The sequence below is a fragment of the Pimephales promelas genome, chromosome 11 (assembly GCF_988280905.1).
Source record: "Pimephales promelas chromosome 11, fPimPro1.hap1.1, whole genome shotgun sequence".
NCBI classification, from domain to species: domain Eukaryota; kingdom Metazoa; phylum Chordata; class Actinopteri; order Cypriniformes; family Leuciscidae; genus Pimephales; species Pimephales promelas.
Genome location: NC_142779.1, coordinates 24,702,356 through 24,719,209, shown reverse-complemented (window position 1 = coordinate 24,719,209; position 16,854 = coordinate 24,702,356). Strand labels below are relative to the sequence as shown.

Genomic DNA, 16,854 nt, shown 5'->3' with positions numbered 1-16,854 from the left:
CTGGTTAATGATTAACTGAGAGGAGGGATCGGACTGAGACAAAACACACTCACAACACGGCAGCGGATGAAAGGGACGGAAGCGCAGCTCAAATTCAATACAAAACAGACATGTTTCTATCTCTACACCTGAAAGAAGAAGACAGCACCTGAAATAAGAGGTAAGAAACAACATTTACAAATGTGTTGTGAATGAAGGCTCTGGAACATTGAACATGCAAGTAAAGTATGACTCCTGTTTTAATTAGTATTTCATAACTAACAGGCGTAGTTGGGAACTGACAGGAAAAAAAATGGTGACTCTGAAACATTTGAGTGTTAATGATAATGACGAAGACAGCGTTCCTTTGTTACCGGAAGCCAGCAGCTCGGAGAGCCCAACCACCCAACAACACAGGCCAGAGTCCAGGGAACTGTTCCTCAGCCGGTGGGTTTGACCGAGATAAGCACTGTGACGCCACGGAAACATGCTTCACTGGAGATTTAGAGACGCATTCCTATAAAACCAATGAAGCACACCCTAGCATGAGCTTTTAAAATACCATAAGTCTACTGTTTTATGATTTCAGGAGGGACAACTTCATTTTAAGCATTGTTCTGTTGTTGAGCTGTTACTCTGCACTTCTGGTTCCTGCTTATCTGCCAACGCCTGAGCCCATCTGGACTAATGACAGTTCTGCTGAAACTCTGGTACTGTAATTTGCTGTTTCACCATATGAAGCTAATGAGATGTCCGCCAAATTTGTAGGATCGGTGACTTTACTTGCCCCTGGTTTCAGAGATAAGGCTTAAGTCTAGTCTCAGACTAAAATGCATGCTTAACCAGTTTTAACTGAAAGCAACTTGCATATCTTAGAATATGTCAGTGCCATTGTTCAAGATGCACACCAGTAATGCGTTTTTCTAAGGCACATTTATAAAGACTACTTAAATGACCAAATTAAACTAAGGCCTAATCTTGGCTATATATGTGAAACCAGGCATATTCAACTGTGATTTTGCTGCAGGCTTAAAGGGATACTCGCCCTCATGTTGTTTCAACCCCGTAAGACCTTTGTTCATCTTCGGAAAACTTTTTTTTTTTCCGGAAAATAGATTTTTGATGAAATCTGAGAGCTGGATCACTCCTCCATACTAGTCCATAGGCTTCTTGAGGGATTGAAACTTGCCGGCCTCGAAAAGTTATTAAAGACATCGTTAAAACAGTCCAAGTGACTACAGTGGCTCAATCCTAAGTTTATCAAGTGACAAGAATAATTTTTGTGAAACTTTATTCAACTATTCATTTCCTTCTCTCTGTGCCTCGAGTCAGGTTACTAGTTTAACAGCGGATGATCTGTTGTACGTCACACGCATCACACACATGACCAGCGTTGGCCAATAGGGAGCCTACGTGTGACGTAGCTCTACGCAATTACACTACTTTAACTGACTAGATGCTCAAAGAGAAGGAAATTAGTAGTTGAAATAAAGTCGTTATTTATGTTTGTTTTTGCGCACAAAAAGTATTTTCGTCGCTTGATAAAGTTAAGATTGAGCCACTGTAGTCACTTGGACTATTTTAACGATGTCTTTGATAACTTTTCGAGGCCGGCAAGTTTCAATTCCTCAAGTAGCCTATGGACTAGTATGGAGGAGCGATCCAGCTCTCAGATTTAATAAAAAAATATCTTAATTTGTATTCCGAAGATGAACGAAGGTCTTACGGGGTTGGAACAACATGAGGGTGAGTAAATACTGACAGAATTTTCATTTTTGGGTGAACTGTCCCTTTAAGATGATTCAAATAATCCATGTGGAGTTCACATATAATTATTCAAACCTCCCCAAAAATTATTAATTGTCAAGGTACCCCATGTAGCCTACATTAATTAAAAATAATTATTATAATTTATATTAAAATGCTTATTTTAGGGTTAATATTTCAGAACAATAAATACATAAATCACAAATTTTAGTCATAAATATACACTAAAAGTTTAAAAGGTTTCTTTATAATGTTCATCAGGGGATTTATTTGATCAAAAATACATAGTAAATGTTGTCCAATATTCAAATACTTTTAAAATATAATTAATTCTATTGATGGCATGCTGAATTTTCAGTCATCATGTCACGAATTCCATCAAACCCTTCATTCTAAAAATTCTGATTTGGTTTGTAAAGTGTGCTGGTTAATATTTTCATGGAAACCATGACACATTTGTATTATTTGATGAATAGAAAGTTCAAAAGAACAGCATTTATTTGGAATAGATTTAACAAAGTCTCACTATCAGTTTTTAATCAATTAACCCCCTTATGATTCGAAACATTCACACAGAAAACAGCTATTTTAAATTGTAATAATATTCACAGTATAACCGTTTTAATAACTAATTTTAATCAAACGAGAAAGCGTAAAAGACTTAAAAAAACACTTTAAAAATAATTACTGAACCAAAAACTTGATCAAATCAGAATATTAGAATGAAGGATCTGATGATTCTAAAGGATCATTTGTTTTTGGACAAACATTTCTTATTATTAGCAATGTTGAAAACAGTTGTGCTGCTTAACATACTCTGATACTCTGCGCAAACCATAATACAATTTATTCTTCATAAATAAAATGATTTCTAAATTAAATCGTAATCTCGTAGTGTATATGCAAATAAATAACATTCTATGTATAAGGTAGAAGGAACAACGAGTACAAACCGATATATTATTGTACACTCATGTAGTGGTCCTGCGTCTGAAGGCTCGTTTGTACACACCTCAGGCTCTGCTGAATCGGTCAGCGGCTCTGCTGTCTCGGTCATGTCGCAGTGGCTGGAGTGTAGAGAGGGTGATGACGCTGCCTACTCCTGCTGGGCTACTGAAGATCCCGGTGTTCCTGGAGAATGGCACGCAGGACTGGGCACTGCCTCCTCCTCTGGGTCTGCAGGGTAGTGAGGAGATGGTGGCACAAGCCCTGAAAGCTTTGCCTTATACTGGTGTACCTACTGGCACAGAGACCTGTAGGAGATGCGTGGTGGTTGGAAGTGGAGGTATTTTACGTGGCAAAAATCTTGGACCTCATATAGACCAATACAATATTATCATCAGGTTAGTTCATTAACAAACACATATGGGTCAATGAGGCGTATTAACTTGCCTGAACTACTTGTATCGATATTAATATTTTTAATCTTCATACTTACAGAGTGAACAATGCTCCAGTATTTGGATTTGAGAGAGACGCTGGCTCTAGAACTACCATTCGGCTCATTTATCCAGAAGGGGCTCCTTCCCTGTCACGTGAATACGATAATACTGAAATGGTGGCTTTGGTTGCGTTCAAGAGCTTGGATATAGCATGGCTCATCTCTGTAATAACCAAGGAGCCTTTGGTGAGTAATGTTTTTCAGGAGGCATTTTCTCATTTTGGAGAGTATTTTGTTGGACAGAGATTTGTTTTGGGAAACAGTGAGACTGTGAATTTGAAATGTTTTTGTCATCTCTTAGGGGTGCTATAGCCTAAGGATAACAGAACTGGCCTAAAAAACCTAAATAGAAACATGGCTTAATTGTTTACATGAACAGTGTGGTCCAATGAGTCAATGTCTGTCCCTGTCTTTTTGAAGAGTTGGTGGTCTAAATGGTGGTTCTGGAAGCATGTAATAGACACGATACCTCTTCAGCCAGAAAATGTTCGCATCCTGAATCCCGAAATCATGTACAGGACAGGACAAGTGCTACAAACCTATTCAGAGCAACAGAAAAAGGTCAGAACTGAGATACTTTTTCAATTGTGCAAACTCAAAACTTTCAATTGTGCTTACTCCTAAAACAAGCACATACACATACATGTGTGTGTGTGTGTATTTATATGTGCATGTTTATATATATATATATATATATATATACAGTGTATATATATATATATATATATATAAACATGCACCTATCATATTATATATATATATATATATATATATAAGCTGATATATATGTATATATATATATATATATATATTCACATAACTGAAGTCAGTTTTATATTTTGTTTGTTAGATGGTGCCGACCCTGGGTATAACAGCAATAGTTCTGGCCCTCCAGGTGTGTGATGAGGTGAGTTTAGCTGGATTTGGATACGATCTTCAGAACCCTGGAGCTCTGCTGCATTACTATGGGTCTCTCCGCATGGACGCCATGAGGGCACAGGTGGTTCACGATGTCAGCGCTGAAACCATCTTACTGCAGGAGCTGGTTAAAGCCGGAGCGGTGCGAGACCTCACGGGGGCATTGTGATGACGGCAGAGACTCTGAAACTGCTACGTGTAGAAGTTAAAAGAGATGACAAAACACAGAAACAGACCTGTTGGAAGACAATAGGATCGATCTTATAAATTTCAGGGCAAAATACGACAGACATTACCCAATAACATAATATACAAACAAATGCATTTAAAATACGTGAAAATGACTAGTAAAATAAAAACCAAAGCTACTATCAAACACATTTAAATATATCTGTATTAAAGATGACAGAAGACTTATTCAGATAAATTATTATTTCATATTTATTTATCTTGGAAAAAGGATTACATAGTGTAAAAACATTTCTTTAACAAAACATTACATATATCCAAACAATATTGTATCAAAATATAATGTGTTAATCGGTCCTGTAAAATATCACATTATACTTTTAAACCATAAAGCAGTGGGTTAAAATCAAACAGACTTTTCTTATCAATGTACTTCTTCTTTAACGTGATCTCTGAACTAAAATTTAAATAGGGAGTACAACATGTTCATGATCATTACAGTTTAAAAAGTGCTGACATAATGGGAAGGAGAGAAATCACCTGCTATTGCAATACAATGGATATTTTTGAGAAATACATTTTTATTTTATTTTTTAAGAATTAGATATGTGTATATCAGCTTTAACTTTACAACCATTACAACCTTTTTTGTGTGTAATTTACAGAATTTGAACAAAATGACTAATTTGTTGATTCATTAAAGGTAGGGTTGGCAATTTCAGAGAGGTTAGCAATAGCAAGCTGGCTTTGAAAGCATAAGATCCCACCCTCCCTTAAAGAGATAGTTCACTTTGAAATTAATTTTTGATATGTTTTAGCTTACCTCAAGGGTATCCAAGATGTAGGTGTCTTTGTTTCCACAGTATTTTCAATTTTGACATTTTTCGGTCAAACCGTTCTTGTCTGTCAGTCATATAATGGAGGTATATGGCATCCACCTCAAAGAGACTTACAGTATGAATGACTCGTAAATGTAAGTACACATTGATGTCCTAAGACACGAAACGAGCGGTTTGTGTGAGAAAACAAACAGTATTTATATCGTTTTTACCTCGCGGAATCACAGTCACGTCCAAGTGATCTGAATCAGTTGTCTAATGTTCAAACTGAACCATGCCCAACGTTCAAACTGAACCATGCCCAACGTTTTACCTTTCACTGTGAAGATCTAAACATACTGTATTTAGATGTACGGGAAACCGCAATGTAAGACGATTTCCTGTATATCTAAATATGTTTAGTGAAAGGTAAAACTTCCGAAATCTCTGTGTAAATATTGAATGACGTAAACACGCAAGCGATCACTTCTGGCGAAACTTTGAACATGATTCAGTTTGGTTCAGTTGGACATTGCACAACTGATTCAGATCACTTGGACGTGACTGTGATTACACGAGGTAAAAACGATATAAATACTGTTCGTTTTCTCACACAAACCGCTCGTTTCATGTCTTAGGCCATCAATGTGTACTTACATTTACGAGTCCTTTGAGGTGGCCTTTGAGGTGGACCCCCATATCTGCATTATATGACTGACAGACAACAACGGTTTGACCGAAACATGTCAAAATTGAAAATACTGCGGAAACAAAGACATCTACATCTTGGATGCCCTTGAATTAAGCTAAAACATATCAAAAATTAATTTCAAAGTTAACTATGCCTTTAAAGCATCTCCAAAGCAAATTAATAACTGATTATCATTACAATTGAACTGAATTAACACTGAACTGAATCATTTTCCTGTTATCACTGTAAAGCTGCTTTAAAACAATCTGTATGGTATAAAAAACTATATAAATAAAACTGACTTGACTTAAAAAAAAGAGTGTTTCCTATTATATTTGGTCATGGTTTCACAAAAATAATTGCTAAATAACAGACACATTTTTGTATTACGAGCACCTTAAGAATGTCTGTTTCTCATGGTTCACATGCACCCTACATTCAGTTCATTAGAAGCACAAGAAATGCAATGTTTACTGTAGTTTCCTGGCACAATATTTTCTGAAGTTACCTGTAGTGAAATAAGAAGTATTTGCGCAGAAAGTGCAGAAAACTCTCCATATAGATTATAGCTCATGCAGCAACAGGAGAAAGAGAGCACGTCGGCTGCATGGAGCATGTTCCTCTGACTCTGCCGGCCGTGTTGGTCACAGTAGCGGGATACGGGTGGGCTCCCACAGCTTGCGGGCCAGCTGACTGCAGTGCTGAAGTATATATTCATTGGGGATTACACCGAGATGCACAGTCAGCAGTTCATAACACTTCACCACTTCATTCTGATGTCTTTTGCTGTAATACCGCAGCAGTTTCCTATGACACAGTCAGAACAGAATAGACATTTGTCAAAGAAAGTTCAGCTTCCTATCACCTGGCAATGACCTACTGTAGAGACCATCAAAAACACTGTAGCATATGCCTACTAAGGCCCCGTCCACACTACTGTGTTTTCGTTTAAAAATGGAGACCTTTTGCTACATTTGCACCTCCCGTACAGACTAAAACGGAAAAAACGAAGAAGTTTAGAAATGCTGCAGCTCCGTTTTGCATTTTGAATCTCCGGAGGGCGTTTCTGACAAAACAGAGGACTTTAGAAACGCTGACGCAGAGGCTCACGCTCGGCTCTATGATTGGGTGTCATCAGTCATGACGTGTCCTTCCCTGATTCGTCAGCCAACATTTACACCGGCACGCGCATGCCCAGTATTAGTGAATGGTCACGTGATCCACGTTTTCAGTCGTTTTAATGTGGACGGAGATCAATTCTAATATGCAGATCGCATTCGCTTTAATTCTCCGTTTTTAAACGAAAACGCAGTAGTCATTTCTATTCCAACTTAAATCTTACATGGCTACTTTTAAATAGAATCATTATGTACAATAACCTTCAAACTGACCTGTTTTAAAATGCCCCAATTATACTATTTTAAAGATTCCTAATTTTATTTTTGAGGTCTCCTACAATAGGTTTACAAGCATCCAAAGGTTTTTTTTTCTTATAGACCATTTTGCAAGATGTAAACAACACTGGTCCTGAAACACTTCCTGTTTCAGTTTGTAACTGTTTTCTTTATTTCACATGTAAAGAAAACATCTTAAATATGTTTGTTTAACTTTTTGATTCAGTTTTATATGTTCTGTTGGTTGTACTTTATCCCAGCTTTTATGTAGTGTTAAAAAACCTAAACAGGAAGTGCTTCTGGACCAGTTTTGTTTACATCTTGCAAAATGGTCTATAGGATAAAACTGCAGCTTCACATCTTTTGTCAAAGTGGGTGAAATGGTTTAATAAAGGATCCGGTCTCTAAAACCCTCCTTTCTGAATCTCAGCTCCAGATTTTCCTCACAAACATGAACCAAACTCTTCCAGGCCTCAGATACAGCTACAGTGTATGAAGACGAGTCAAACTAGATGTTGTTCGTGGCAGCCAATGAAGACCATAGGGTGTCGTTACACTAATCTGTTACAAAACTACATAGGTTCATGTAGGAAGTGAGACTGGAATTACCGATTACTTTCTTTTAGGAAACAATAACTTTCCAGACTTTTTACATTCACAAACAGCTATACTACACTGTATGAAAGGTAATATCTGAGCAGAATAGGGGCACTTTAAACTCTTAGACAAGGTGTTGTCAAATCATTCTGAGTGATAAACTACAAGTGATGTCCTTGTCTTACTTATAATAATCACAGGTGAGCATTCCTATTGGAGCGGTGTCATCTGGGAAACTGGGTATATCAATCACTTCCAGTTTGTAACCCTGTCAAAACAAAATTTAAACCTGATCACCACATATAACTTTCATTATATGTATTATAGTAAATGTAAAGAAGATGCAAGTTAATATTTACCGTTTCATTTTCAAACCACAAAAAGTAACAGTAGAAATAATCTCCGTCTCGGAGTGTGACGGTGGCGTAACCCTTGTGTAGGTATCGCCGCGTTGTTGCTACAAGACTCCAAACCTGCACAGATTCATAATGACATTAGTATATCATCAGTAACTAATGAAAAATATACAGTATTGTTATATACAGTAATGTTTAGGATTGTAAGATTTGATTAAAAATACAGCAAAAAAACACAACTTTTCTATTTCTATTTTAAAATGTAATTTTTCCCGGTGGATACCAAAGCTGAATTTTCAGAATCATTGCTTCAGTATTTAGTCACATGATCCTTCAGAAATCATTCTGATATGCTGCTCAAGAAATACTTCGTATTATTATTATTATTATTAATGTAGATAATAGTTCGGCAGCTTAATGTAGCACGGTTCCCACAAAAAATATTATTTAATTATTTGATTCTTTAATGAATAGAAAGTTCAAAAGAACAGCATTTATTTTAAATAGAAATGTCTTTGTTACATTATAAATGACTTTACTGTCACTGATCAATTTAATGTGTAAAATAAATATATACGTTTTTAGAAAACTTTTGAATGGTAGTAGCGTATATAAAAAAAAAAAACTTAATGAAAAATTTCCTTAAAATGGTAAGTAAACAGATTTATATCTAGTCTATATATTTATATTTAGGGGGAGTATATATATATATATATATATATATATATATATATATATATATATATATATATATATATATATATATAAATACACTGTGTACATATACACATACAGTGTACATATAACATTTGTTTTTATTCTATATATTATTTAATTTTGATTTTATGAAATATTTTTCAGCTTTTGACAATATTCTGTATCTCTACTGAAGAATATTTAATCAATTTCATTTATACTGTATGTACTGATATTACAATACATAGAAACAAACAGCTACATTTACTACACTAAAACATTTCACAATTTGATACAGTGCATGATGACACACAAAAACACCTTGTTCTTTATGAAGTCAGCTAGAGGTCCCTTTCCGAGCTCAGAGACGGTGCGATCCGTCACATTTAGGGAAGGCGCTATCATTTGACCACTTGAGCGATCCACGTAGATAAAGTGGACGAGACCAGGAAACTCTTCCAGGTATGTGAGAACATGGTTAAAGTCTATCACTGTCACAACAGAAGAAGATTGAATGCTAGATAAATGCCTTCCTGGCAACTACTGATTACGCAAAGACTCAAAGCTAAAAAAAGGATATGACACCATTGTGATATTTCTTTTGCTTTTCACCAGCAGAAAATCCTTCCAGTCCATCAACTTCTCTCTGCAACAAATGTGAAAGACAGTTAAAAGTCTTTCTTCAGAAGGAGTACTTTAGAAGTATCTGTTCATACATACTGGAGCATGTTCAGAGCGCGTTCTTGAAGATGAGGAGCCAATCGCTGACTACTGCCCATGCATTCAGCTGAAAAAAACTGCCTGTACACACTACACAACTGAGTCTTCATGTTTCGACAAGAGGGCAGCAAACTGCAACACATAAAACGTCAAATGAGTGAATTAAGCCACATCCACTAAAGAAAAGACAGTTTTTCAGTTTGTTAATAACAAAAACAGCACTCACTCCCTTGTGAATCCAGATCCAGATCTGGAGAAGGCCTTGCTCTTAAAATCTGTCCACACATTTTGAAGATGGGAAGTCTGAACGCAAAAAAAATATGCTATTATAGCGACAACACTCTACTATTAAATATCCAAAATTTTCAAGACCTTTCCAGTTGTTCTTGATTACTGGATAAAAATCTTTAAAACATCTATTTCTTGTATATGTATACAATTCCTTTTTCTTTTTTATATGTGAGGTGGTAATTCTTGGAATTGATAGATTTAAATGAATTTAAATATACATTTTAGTGTGCAAATGTTTCCGGTAGGACAAAAAAAAAGAGAAGAAGATTTGTTCCGTTCGATTTGAATATGACACAACAATGAATAAATTGCTCAAAGAACAATATTCTAATCAATGTTGGATTTTAGTGCAGAGCATACATTTGCATTCAGAAAGTTTCTTTTAAGAAGGATGCATGAAGTTGATCGAACGGGAAAGCAAATACTTTTACCTTGTTACAAAAAAATATATATATATATTTCAAAGAAATTCTGTGCTTTTTAACTTTCTAATCACAGTTTCCACAAAAATAAGTAACACAACTGTTTTCAACACTGATAATAATAAGATATGTTTCTTGAGCACCAAATCAGCATATTAGAATGATTGAAGGATCATGTGACACTGAAGACTGGAGTAATGATGCTGAAAAATCAGATTTGCCATCACAGGAATAAATTACATTTTATTTTTTATCAAATAAATACAGCCTCGGTAAGTGTAAGAGACTTCTTTTAAAAACATCATATTAATCCCAAACTTTTGAATGGTAGCGTAACAAAAACAAACACCACATTCAGCTTTTATTTTTATTTATTTATTATAGCGATTATAATAATAAAGCAATTTAAAGAACATGTTTTAGTTTTAATGAATGTTTTTTTAATAATAAAAAAAAATAAAAAAAAAACATTTAAGCAAAAGCTTGTTACGAAATGTACTGAATGAAAAAGCACTAAATGAACCATTAATTCAATGATTCAGAATTGAAATCTGATGTCCCTCATGAGTCCTAATGAAAGCACATTGTAGAGTGGTTCTGACAGTGTGTAAAGGATTAAGAGTGTGTGCTCGGTTCTGTTGTCCACACTGACCTGAATGTCCATGCTGGCCCAGGCTTTGACTAACTTCTCCAGTCGGCCCCGCTGCTCCTGGACAGAGGGCTGACCCCGTGTGGCCGCAGACCCTTCATGCCCCTCACACAACCTCTTCTCCAGCTTCACAAAGGCTTCCAGAAAGTAGTAAATAGATATTGCCATATGACTGTTGGGAATCTATTGAGAAGAAAGAAAAATTAGCAGGGAACTTTACAGGTTTGGGTTTAAAACCCTACATGATCATCTTGTGCTTCAATGGAAGCAAAATCAACACAAATGTGCTTATTTGAAAAGAGTAAAATGTCTAATAATGTATAAATATGACTAATTGAGGAAGATGCAATGTAACGTTTCTTTGCTTTACAGGTCTGATAATATACAGAATGCATGATATTCAGAAAGACTTCACCTTGGTGAGCAACACTAGAGTGATTCCAGGCCAGAGAGACAGGCAATACATGGAGTGAGGCATCATGGGACACTCCTTGGCTTCCAGGAATACTCTGAATGGGGCTGAGGGGTCAGGGGTTGGAACTTCAAGAGTTTTCAGACTGTCCTCAGCCATCTAAAAATCATAAGATTATGCGAAAAACCTATCTATTAACACACATTTTACATCATACACTACCGTTCCAAAGTGTGGGGGTCAATAAAATTTAAGTTATTAAAAGAAGATAATAATGTTCAGCAAAAATACAGTAAAACAGTATCAGTGTGCAAATATTACAAATTAAAACAACTGTTTTCTATTTGAATTTTAAAATGTAATGTATTCCTGAATTTTCAGAATCATTACTCCAGTCTTCAGTGTCACATGATCCTTCAGAAATCATTTGAATATGCTGATTTACTCAATAAACATTTCTTATTATTATCAAAGTTGAAAGCAATTGTGCTGCTTATTTTTTTTTTTTTTTTTGTGGAAAATTTTCAGGATTCTTTGATAAATAGTTCAAAAGAAAGTTAAGGGTAAAAATATTATATAATATTGTATACGGCTGGGGAACACACACACACATAGCACACACACACACACACACACACACACACACACACACACACACACACACACACACACACACACACACACACACACACACACACACACACACATTTGTATTACAAATATTATATTTAATTTATATTTTATAAAATGTTTTTCATCTTTCGACAACATTCTCTCTCTTAAACTTCCTTTAGATATCCTTCAAATATTCTGATTTGGTGCTCAAGAAACATTTTATTAGTAGTAATAGTAGAAGTAGTAGTTGAACATGTGTAAAGAACAGCATTTATTTAAAATACAAATCTTTTCTAACATTATAAATGTTTTTATTCTTATAATTGACAGTCATTTCAAGCAATAAATGAATAAGTGCATTATAATGAATATCAAATTCATTCAAAAAATTATTTAAAGTCCCCTTGTAGTCAATACTTGTATCCCTTAAAACTCATCTTTAATCACCAAAAATTACATATTTAAACTTTTTTTTTTTATTCATGCCTTAAAATATCTTGAATCTAACACTACACCCTTGCTTCATTTACTATACGCAAATCCATGAATATACAAATAACTTTTGAATATACAATATTACTTTTAGGGCAGCAGAGATGGACTCACCTGAACATCAGGATCTACAAACTGGAAGAGAGGAGGACTGTGACCTCTTGGGCGGACTACATTGAGAACACAAATATGCAGTTTGTATTTATACAACACTTACCACTTTTGGTGCAAAATTTTAGTCTGAATGTCATTGCATTACACCCAAAAGTCTATGAAAGTCTACTCATTTCTATCACCTGATTCCCGTTCAGGAGGAGAGGGCTCTGGTGTGTAGAATACATCAGGAACTGAACTGCTCTCTAACTCCTAAATACACAGAAAATACTGTCAGGGCACAACGCAAAATAAAACAATTTGAGATATCAACAAGCGATCTCATAAACAAGACATATCAAACCTCAGGAGTGTCATCTTGGTCGATGTTGCTGGGGTAGAGATCCTGCACGAGGATGATCAGAGCCAGGAGATCAGAGGGGTTTAGACTGCTGGCGTTTCGACTGCACAAAAAGTTAGAAATCTGAGATTACTTCAAAGTTCTCTATAGCTTCCTTCTGATTTATTCTGTGGTCAAAACATCTACATCTAGCGTTGGCTGTACCTGGAGTAGAAGGCCAGCAGTTTGGTGTGCACCAGTATGAAAGCGTGCAGCACCTCTTCGCCTGCTCTGTCCACGTTACTGTTGATCTGCTGCACCAGCCGACGCTCCAGAAACTCGATGCACTGCTCACAAAGGGTCGGGTGGATCAACCTTTCCACAGCCTGAACAGAGGCAGAGAGCAAGTCACGTGTGAACTAAAAGCATACAACTAATAAAAACAGCACTTGCACACACCTCCACTAAAAAGCTTTGGTCGTGCTCTCGCAAGCGGCTGTACGTTTCCAGGAGGCTTTGTAGCTTCTTCCATAACCGGTTCCTTTGCTCAGTCTCTTGAGGGCGCAATCTGACAAATAAATTTGAATATATGAAAGCGTCCGTTAAAAATGGTTTTGTTTGAGATCAAAGTAAAAAAATATATAATATGAGACTAGTCAATATGAAATAGTGCAGTTCTCACTCTTTCCTCAAGAGGGCCCCGCTGAGCGTCACCATCCCAAACATGATTTCTGTGAGTTTCTTCATCACATAGATCTTTCTCTTCAAATCCTCTTCGGTCTCATCTCCATCTCCATTCACAGCGATGTATAGACATTCCTCAAACTGCATGATGGAAAGCACAAGTGTCATGTTGCTGGCATGAGTCCTGGAAAATACGTCGAATTTCTTGAAAGAGGGTTTATATGTTAAAGTCTGATTTGTTTTTCTGTCCCCTTTTGATTGACAGGATATAATCCGCCCTGATCATCGGCTGTTTTTAAACAATAATGGCTTTTAATTTTTGGCCAATACATAGGTGCATCCCTCAAAACATCTATATTAAATAAACAAATCTCAATGAAAATGTTTTGATTTGATTATGTTTAGTTTATTCATGGATATTTCCATTAACTTACTTCATCATTCTCATTTATGTAAACCATGATGAAAAGGAGGCAGGATGAAGAATATCTTATATTTCCTGCCCCCTCACAGAAGAAGTGTAAATATTGTATCTTGTGTATATTATATATTGTGTAAAATGTATTTATTAGTGTTAGATCAGATGATAAATTCATTCTGCTGTGATTTACCTGATGCAGAACATAGATATGATTGTTTTCGGTGTTGAAGGAGGTGTAATTGTCCCCGAGTCGGTCCACCATGGTGCTACAGGAGATGATGATGGGTGCGAAGAGAGTGTTGATGCTGTCTTCAAAAGCAGGCGGCTGAGAACATATAAAAATAATGATATTAATCATTATTGATTAATGTCTCATGCATGTATATTCAAATTTATTGGAACATAAAATGTCAAACAGCATTAATTCTCACTCGTTCTCCTTCCTCCTGGGAAACCACATACTGAGCCTGAATCCGCTGCTCGAACTCTTTGTCAGTCCAGTAGAATAAAACCTCGGCACTCTCATTGGCCACCAGTAGACACTTCATTTTACCTGAAAACAAATGCAGTTATTAGAAAAATAGCTAGTTCATATTATGCACACTGTGCATAACTCTCTAAAATGGTCTTTCCTAAACCTCTTAATGCAGCTAATCAAGAAAATCATAATTTACAGTCCTAATCATTTGTAATTCCAACAAAACAAACAAATTAAAATTTTAGAAAACAGTTCCTAAAGGGCAAGTATGACTTCTAATGGTATAAGCGCTTCTGTAAGACACCAAAAAGAACTCAATGACAATCTTAAGGAAATTAAACAAATAATAAAATCATATGTTCACCATGCAGCTTCCTTAAAATGTTCAACAGTAGTGGTAATTGTTCAAATACAATACAATAGAACAGAATACAAACAAGTTAACGACTACACAACAACCAATAGGATGATACTCTAGTGCAGGAGAAGCCCAAACCTCTCAGTTCCTCCAGAATGAAAGTTAGCTGGTGCCTAATGCACAAAAAACATATTCAAGTGAAAACTGTTAGCACTAAACTTCTAGTTTACATATCAACAAAGTAAACTTACTATTTTAGGTGTTCGTATCTAGAACAGAAGAGTATCATTGCGCCCTAAATCCTGAGCCAGTTTAATAATCACAGCACAACAAACAGTTTGACAGATTAAACTAGTAAACTGCAGCAGCGCTTCCGTGATGTGTATGTGTGCGCGCGCTCGCATCACGTGATTTGATGATCACCGGCGAGCGCGCGTCACGTCTGGAATTCAGATCATGCGCGGCGGATCTGCAGGCAGCGCGTGATTCCTTTATTGCAGCAGCTCATTCATTTAATGAACTCATTCATAGTCATCACTTCTTTCTTTCTTTCTTTCTTTCTTTCTTTCTTTCTTTCTTTCTTTCTTTCTTTCTTTCTTTCTTTCTTTCTTTCTTTCTTTCTTTCTTTCTTTCTTTCTTTCTTTCTTTCTTTCTTTCTTTCTTTCTTAATAAATAAAATAAAATAAAATAATCTGAAATTATGACTGAATAATGCTGCAATGAATAAAAGGGAAAAAACAACTTTTTTAAATTAGCCTACATTTAAAAATGTAAATAGATAATTATATCTTCTCATTTTTTAGCTACTCCCAAACTAGTATAGTAGAGTAGGCTATGCTACAGACATTAAATTGGTTGGTTTAACTTAAAAACGTAAGTTAGGCCTACTACATTTTTACAGTGATATTTTTACATTTCTTTCTTTCTTTCTTTCTTTCTTTCTTTCTTTCTTTCTTTCTTTCTTTCTTTCTTTCTTTCTTTCTTTCTTTCTTTCTTTCTTTCTTTCTTTCTTTCTTTCTTTCTGTCTTTCTTTCTTTCTTTCTTTCTTTCTCTCTGCATGAAATTCTAAATAAATGTTTTAGAGATTTGACGTTTCCTCTGTTCAGTCAATGACACACACATGCAAGAATTTACCATTGTACCAACTATGTAATTGGCTTATATATTGTGTAAACATCATGAAATCCACCATCTTGGCTCAAGGGGGATGGGTTCTGAGTCTTTCAAATAGGGTCAACAGTATAAACATTTTCACGCTGGGTTTGGTTACAGTGTGTATGGCAAAGCAAGGGAAGTCACGCAAAGGTAGTTTGACTCTTCACAGAACTCCAGTCCACAGAGAAAGAGACGTCACACTTCATTATGTCTGTATATGAATACATGCTGTTGATTGTCAGCTTTGATCAAATGACAAAGACCTACCTGTTTGTTTCACAACGATCATGCATATTTATAATTAAATCAAGGTTGCAGGTCAGTCAGGACATTTTGCATTGGAAAACAAACAACTCCAAAATTTGGTTGAAAGTATTTTTATTTTTTAATGCAAAATTCTCATTTTTATTGCTCAAATTAAAAATAATAATCTTATGGAGTTTTGAATCTCAAATAAATTAATGTTGTTTTGATATTTTATTTGGTTTGATATTTAAGACAAAAATCTATTTTATTTTACTTCTGCAGTGTAAATGTGTGACTTTGATGGTTCTTAGTCAAAATTTCAGTAAAAAGCTGTACTCATAATAAACACTGTGTTACAATTACTCAAACTAATTGTGTTTCTTTCTATGAAAACAAAGTAAAAAGCTCTACTTTTTCTCACCTGGACTGGGCTTGCTTGTTTTGTTTGTTTTGTTTGTTTTTTATAAAAAAAAGTAAAATAGGCTATATTTTTGGCAAAAGTAAAGGGCCCTTCACACCAAAAGTGAAATCAATAAACCTCATGAGGCTGAAAGGTCTGCGAGGGCAGAGTAAAAAAAGTTACAAAAGATTCGTCACTCAAACCTTTATCTAAACATCTGTGGGTCGCTCAT

The 16,854-nt window shown here is 35.5% G+C and overlaps 2 protein-coding genes across 8 annotated transcripts; one reads left to right on the top strand and one right to left on the bottom strand.

Moving 5' to 3' along the window:
• Nucleotides 1–53: 53 nt before the first annotated feature.
• st3gal7 (ST3 beta-galactoside alpha-2,3-sialyltransferase 7) lies at nt 54–4,591 on the top strand. 2 transcript variants are annotated; one of them, XM_039657125.2, is made up of 7 exons: nt 54–160; nt 265–426; nt 569–689; nt 2,764–3,089; nt 3,187–3,373; nt 3,608–3,748; nt 4,038–4,591. In XM_039657125.2, the coding sequence occupies exons 2-7, from the start codon at nt 293–295 to the stop codon at nt 4,272–4,274; spliced, it is 1,146 nt and encodes a 381-aa protein (XP_039513059.2). In that variant the 5' UTR covers nt 54–160; nt 265–292; the 3' UTR covers nt 4,275–4,591. The 2 variants fall into 2 exon arrangements, with proteins under 2 accessions (XP_039513059.2, XP_039513060.2); XM_039657126.2 differs by having other exon boundaries at nt 59–160; nt 248–426.
• Nucleotides 4,592–4,952: 361 nt separating this feature from the next.
• Nucleotides 4,953–15,212, bottom strand: hps1 (HPS1 biogenesis of lysosomal organelles complex 3 subunit 1). 6 transcript variants are annotated; one of them, XM_089117208.1, is made up of 18 exons: nt 14,960–15,212; nt 14,417–14,538; nt 14,176–14,310; nt 13,563–13,748; nt 13,340–13,448; nt 13,106–13,266; nt 12,905–13,004; nt 12,745–12,813; nt 12,562–12,621; nt 11,344–11,499; nt 10,932–11,111; nt 9,793–9,869; nt 9,567–9,698; nt 9,428–9,492; nt 9,168–9,313; nt 8,154–8,267; nt 7,980–8,062; nt 4,953–6,610 (listed from the first exon to the last, which is right to left on the bottom strand). In XM_089117208.1, the coding sequence occupies exons 2-18, from the start codon at nt 14,509–14,511 to the stop codon at nt 6,448–6,450; spliced, it is 2,031 nt and encodes a 676-aa protein (XP_088973334.1). In that variant the 5' UTR covers nt 14,512–14,538; nt 14,960–15,212; the 3' UTR covers nt 4,953–6,447. The 6 variants fall into 6 exon arrangements, with proteins under 6 accessions (XP_088973334.1, XP_088973335.1, XP_088973333.1 ...); XM_089117209.1 differs by having other exon boundaries at nt 12,562–12,617; nt 12,744–12,813; nt 15,073–15,212; XM_089117207.1 differs by having other exon boundaries at nt 15,073–15,212.
• Between the last annotated feature and the right edge of the window lie 1,642 nt (nt 15,213–16,854).

Excerpts from the sequence above, each read along its gene's own strand:
- st3gal7 (XM_039657125.2), top strand. The coding sequence starts at position 293 with ATGGTGACTCTGAAACATTTGAGTGTTAATGATAATGACGAAGACAGC. Across the intron at positions 427-568 it reads AGGGAACTGTTCCTCAGCCG|GAGGGACAACTTCATTTTAA; the intron begins GTGGGTTTGACC and ends TTATGATTTCAG. Across the intron at positions 3,090-3,186 it reads CAATACAATATTATCATCAG|AGTGAACAATGCTCCAGTAT; the intron begins GTTAGTTCATTA and ends TCATACTTACAG.
- hps1 (XM_089117208.1), bottom strand. The coding sequence starts at position 14,511 with ATGAGAGTGCCGAGGTTTTATTCTACTGGACTGACAAAGAGTTCGAGC. Across the intron at positions 12,622-12,744 it reads CTCCTCCTGAACGGGAATCA|GTAGTCCGCCCAAGAGGTCA; the intron begins GGTGATAGAAAT and ends TGTGTTCTCAAT. Across the intron at positions 11,500-12,561 it reads TTGTAGATCCTGATGTTCAG|ATGGCTGAGGACAGTCTGAA; the intron begins GTGAGTCCATCT and ends TATGATTTTTAG.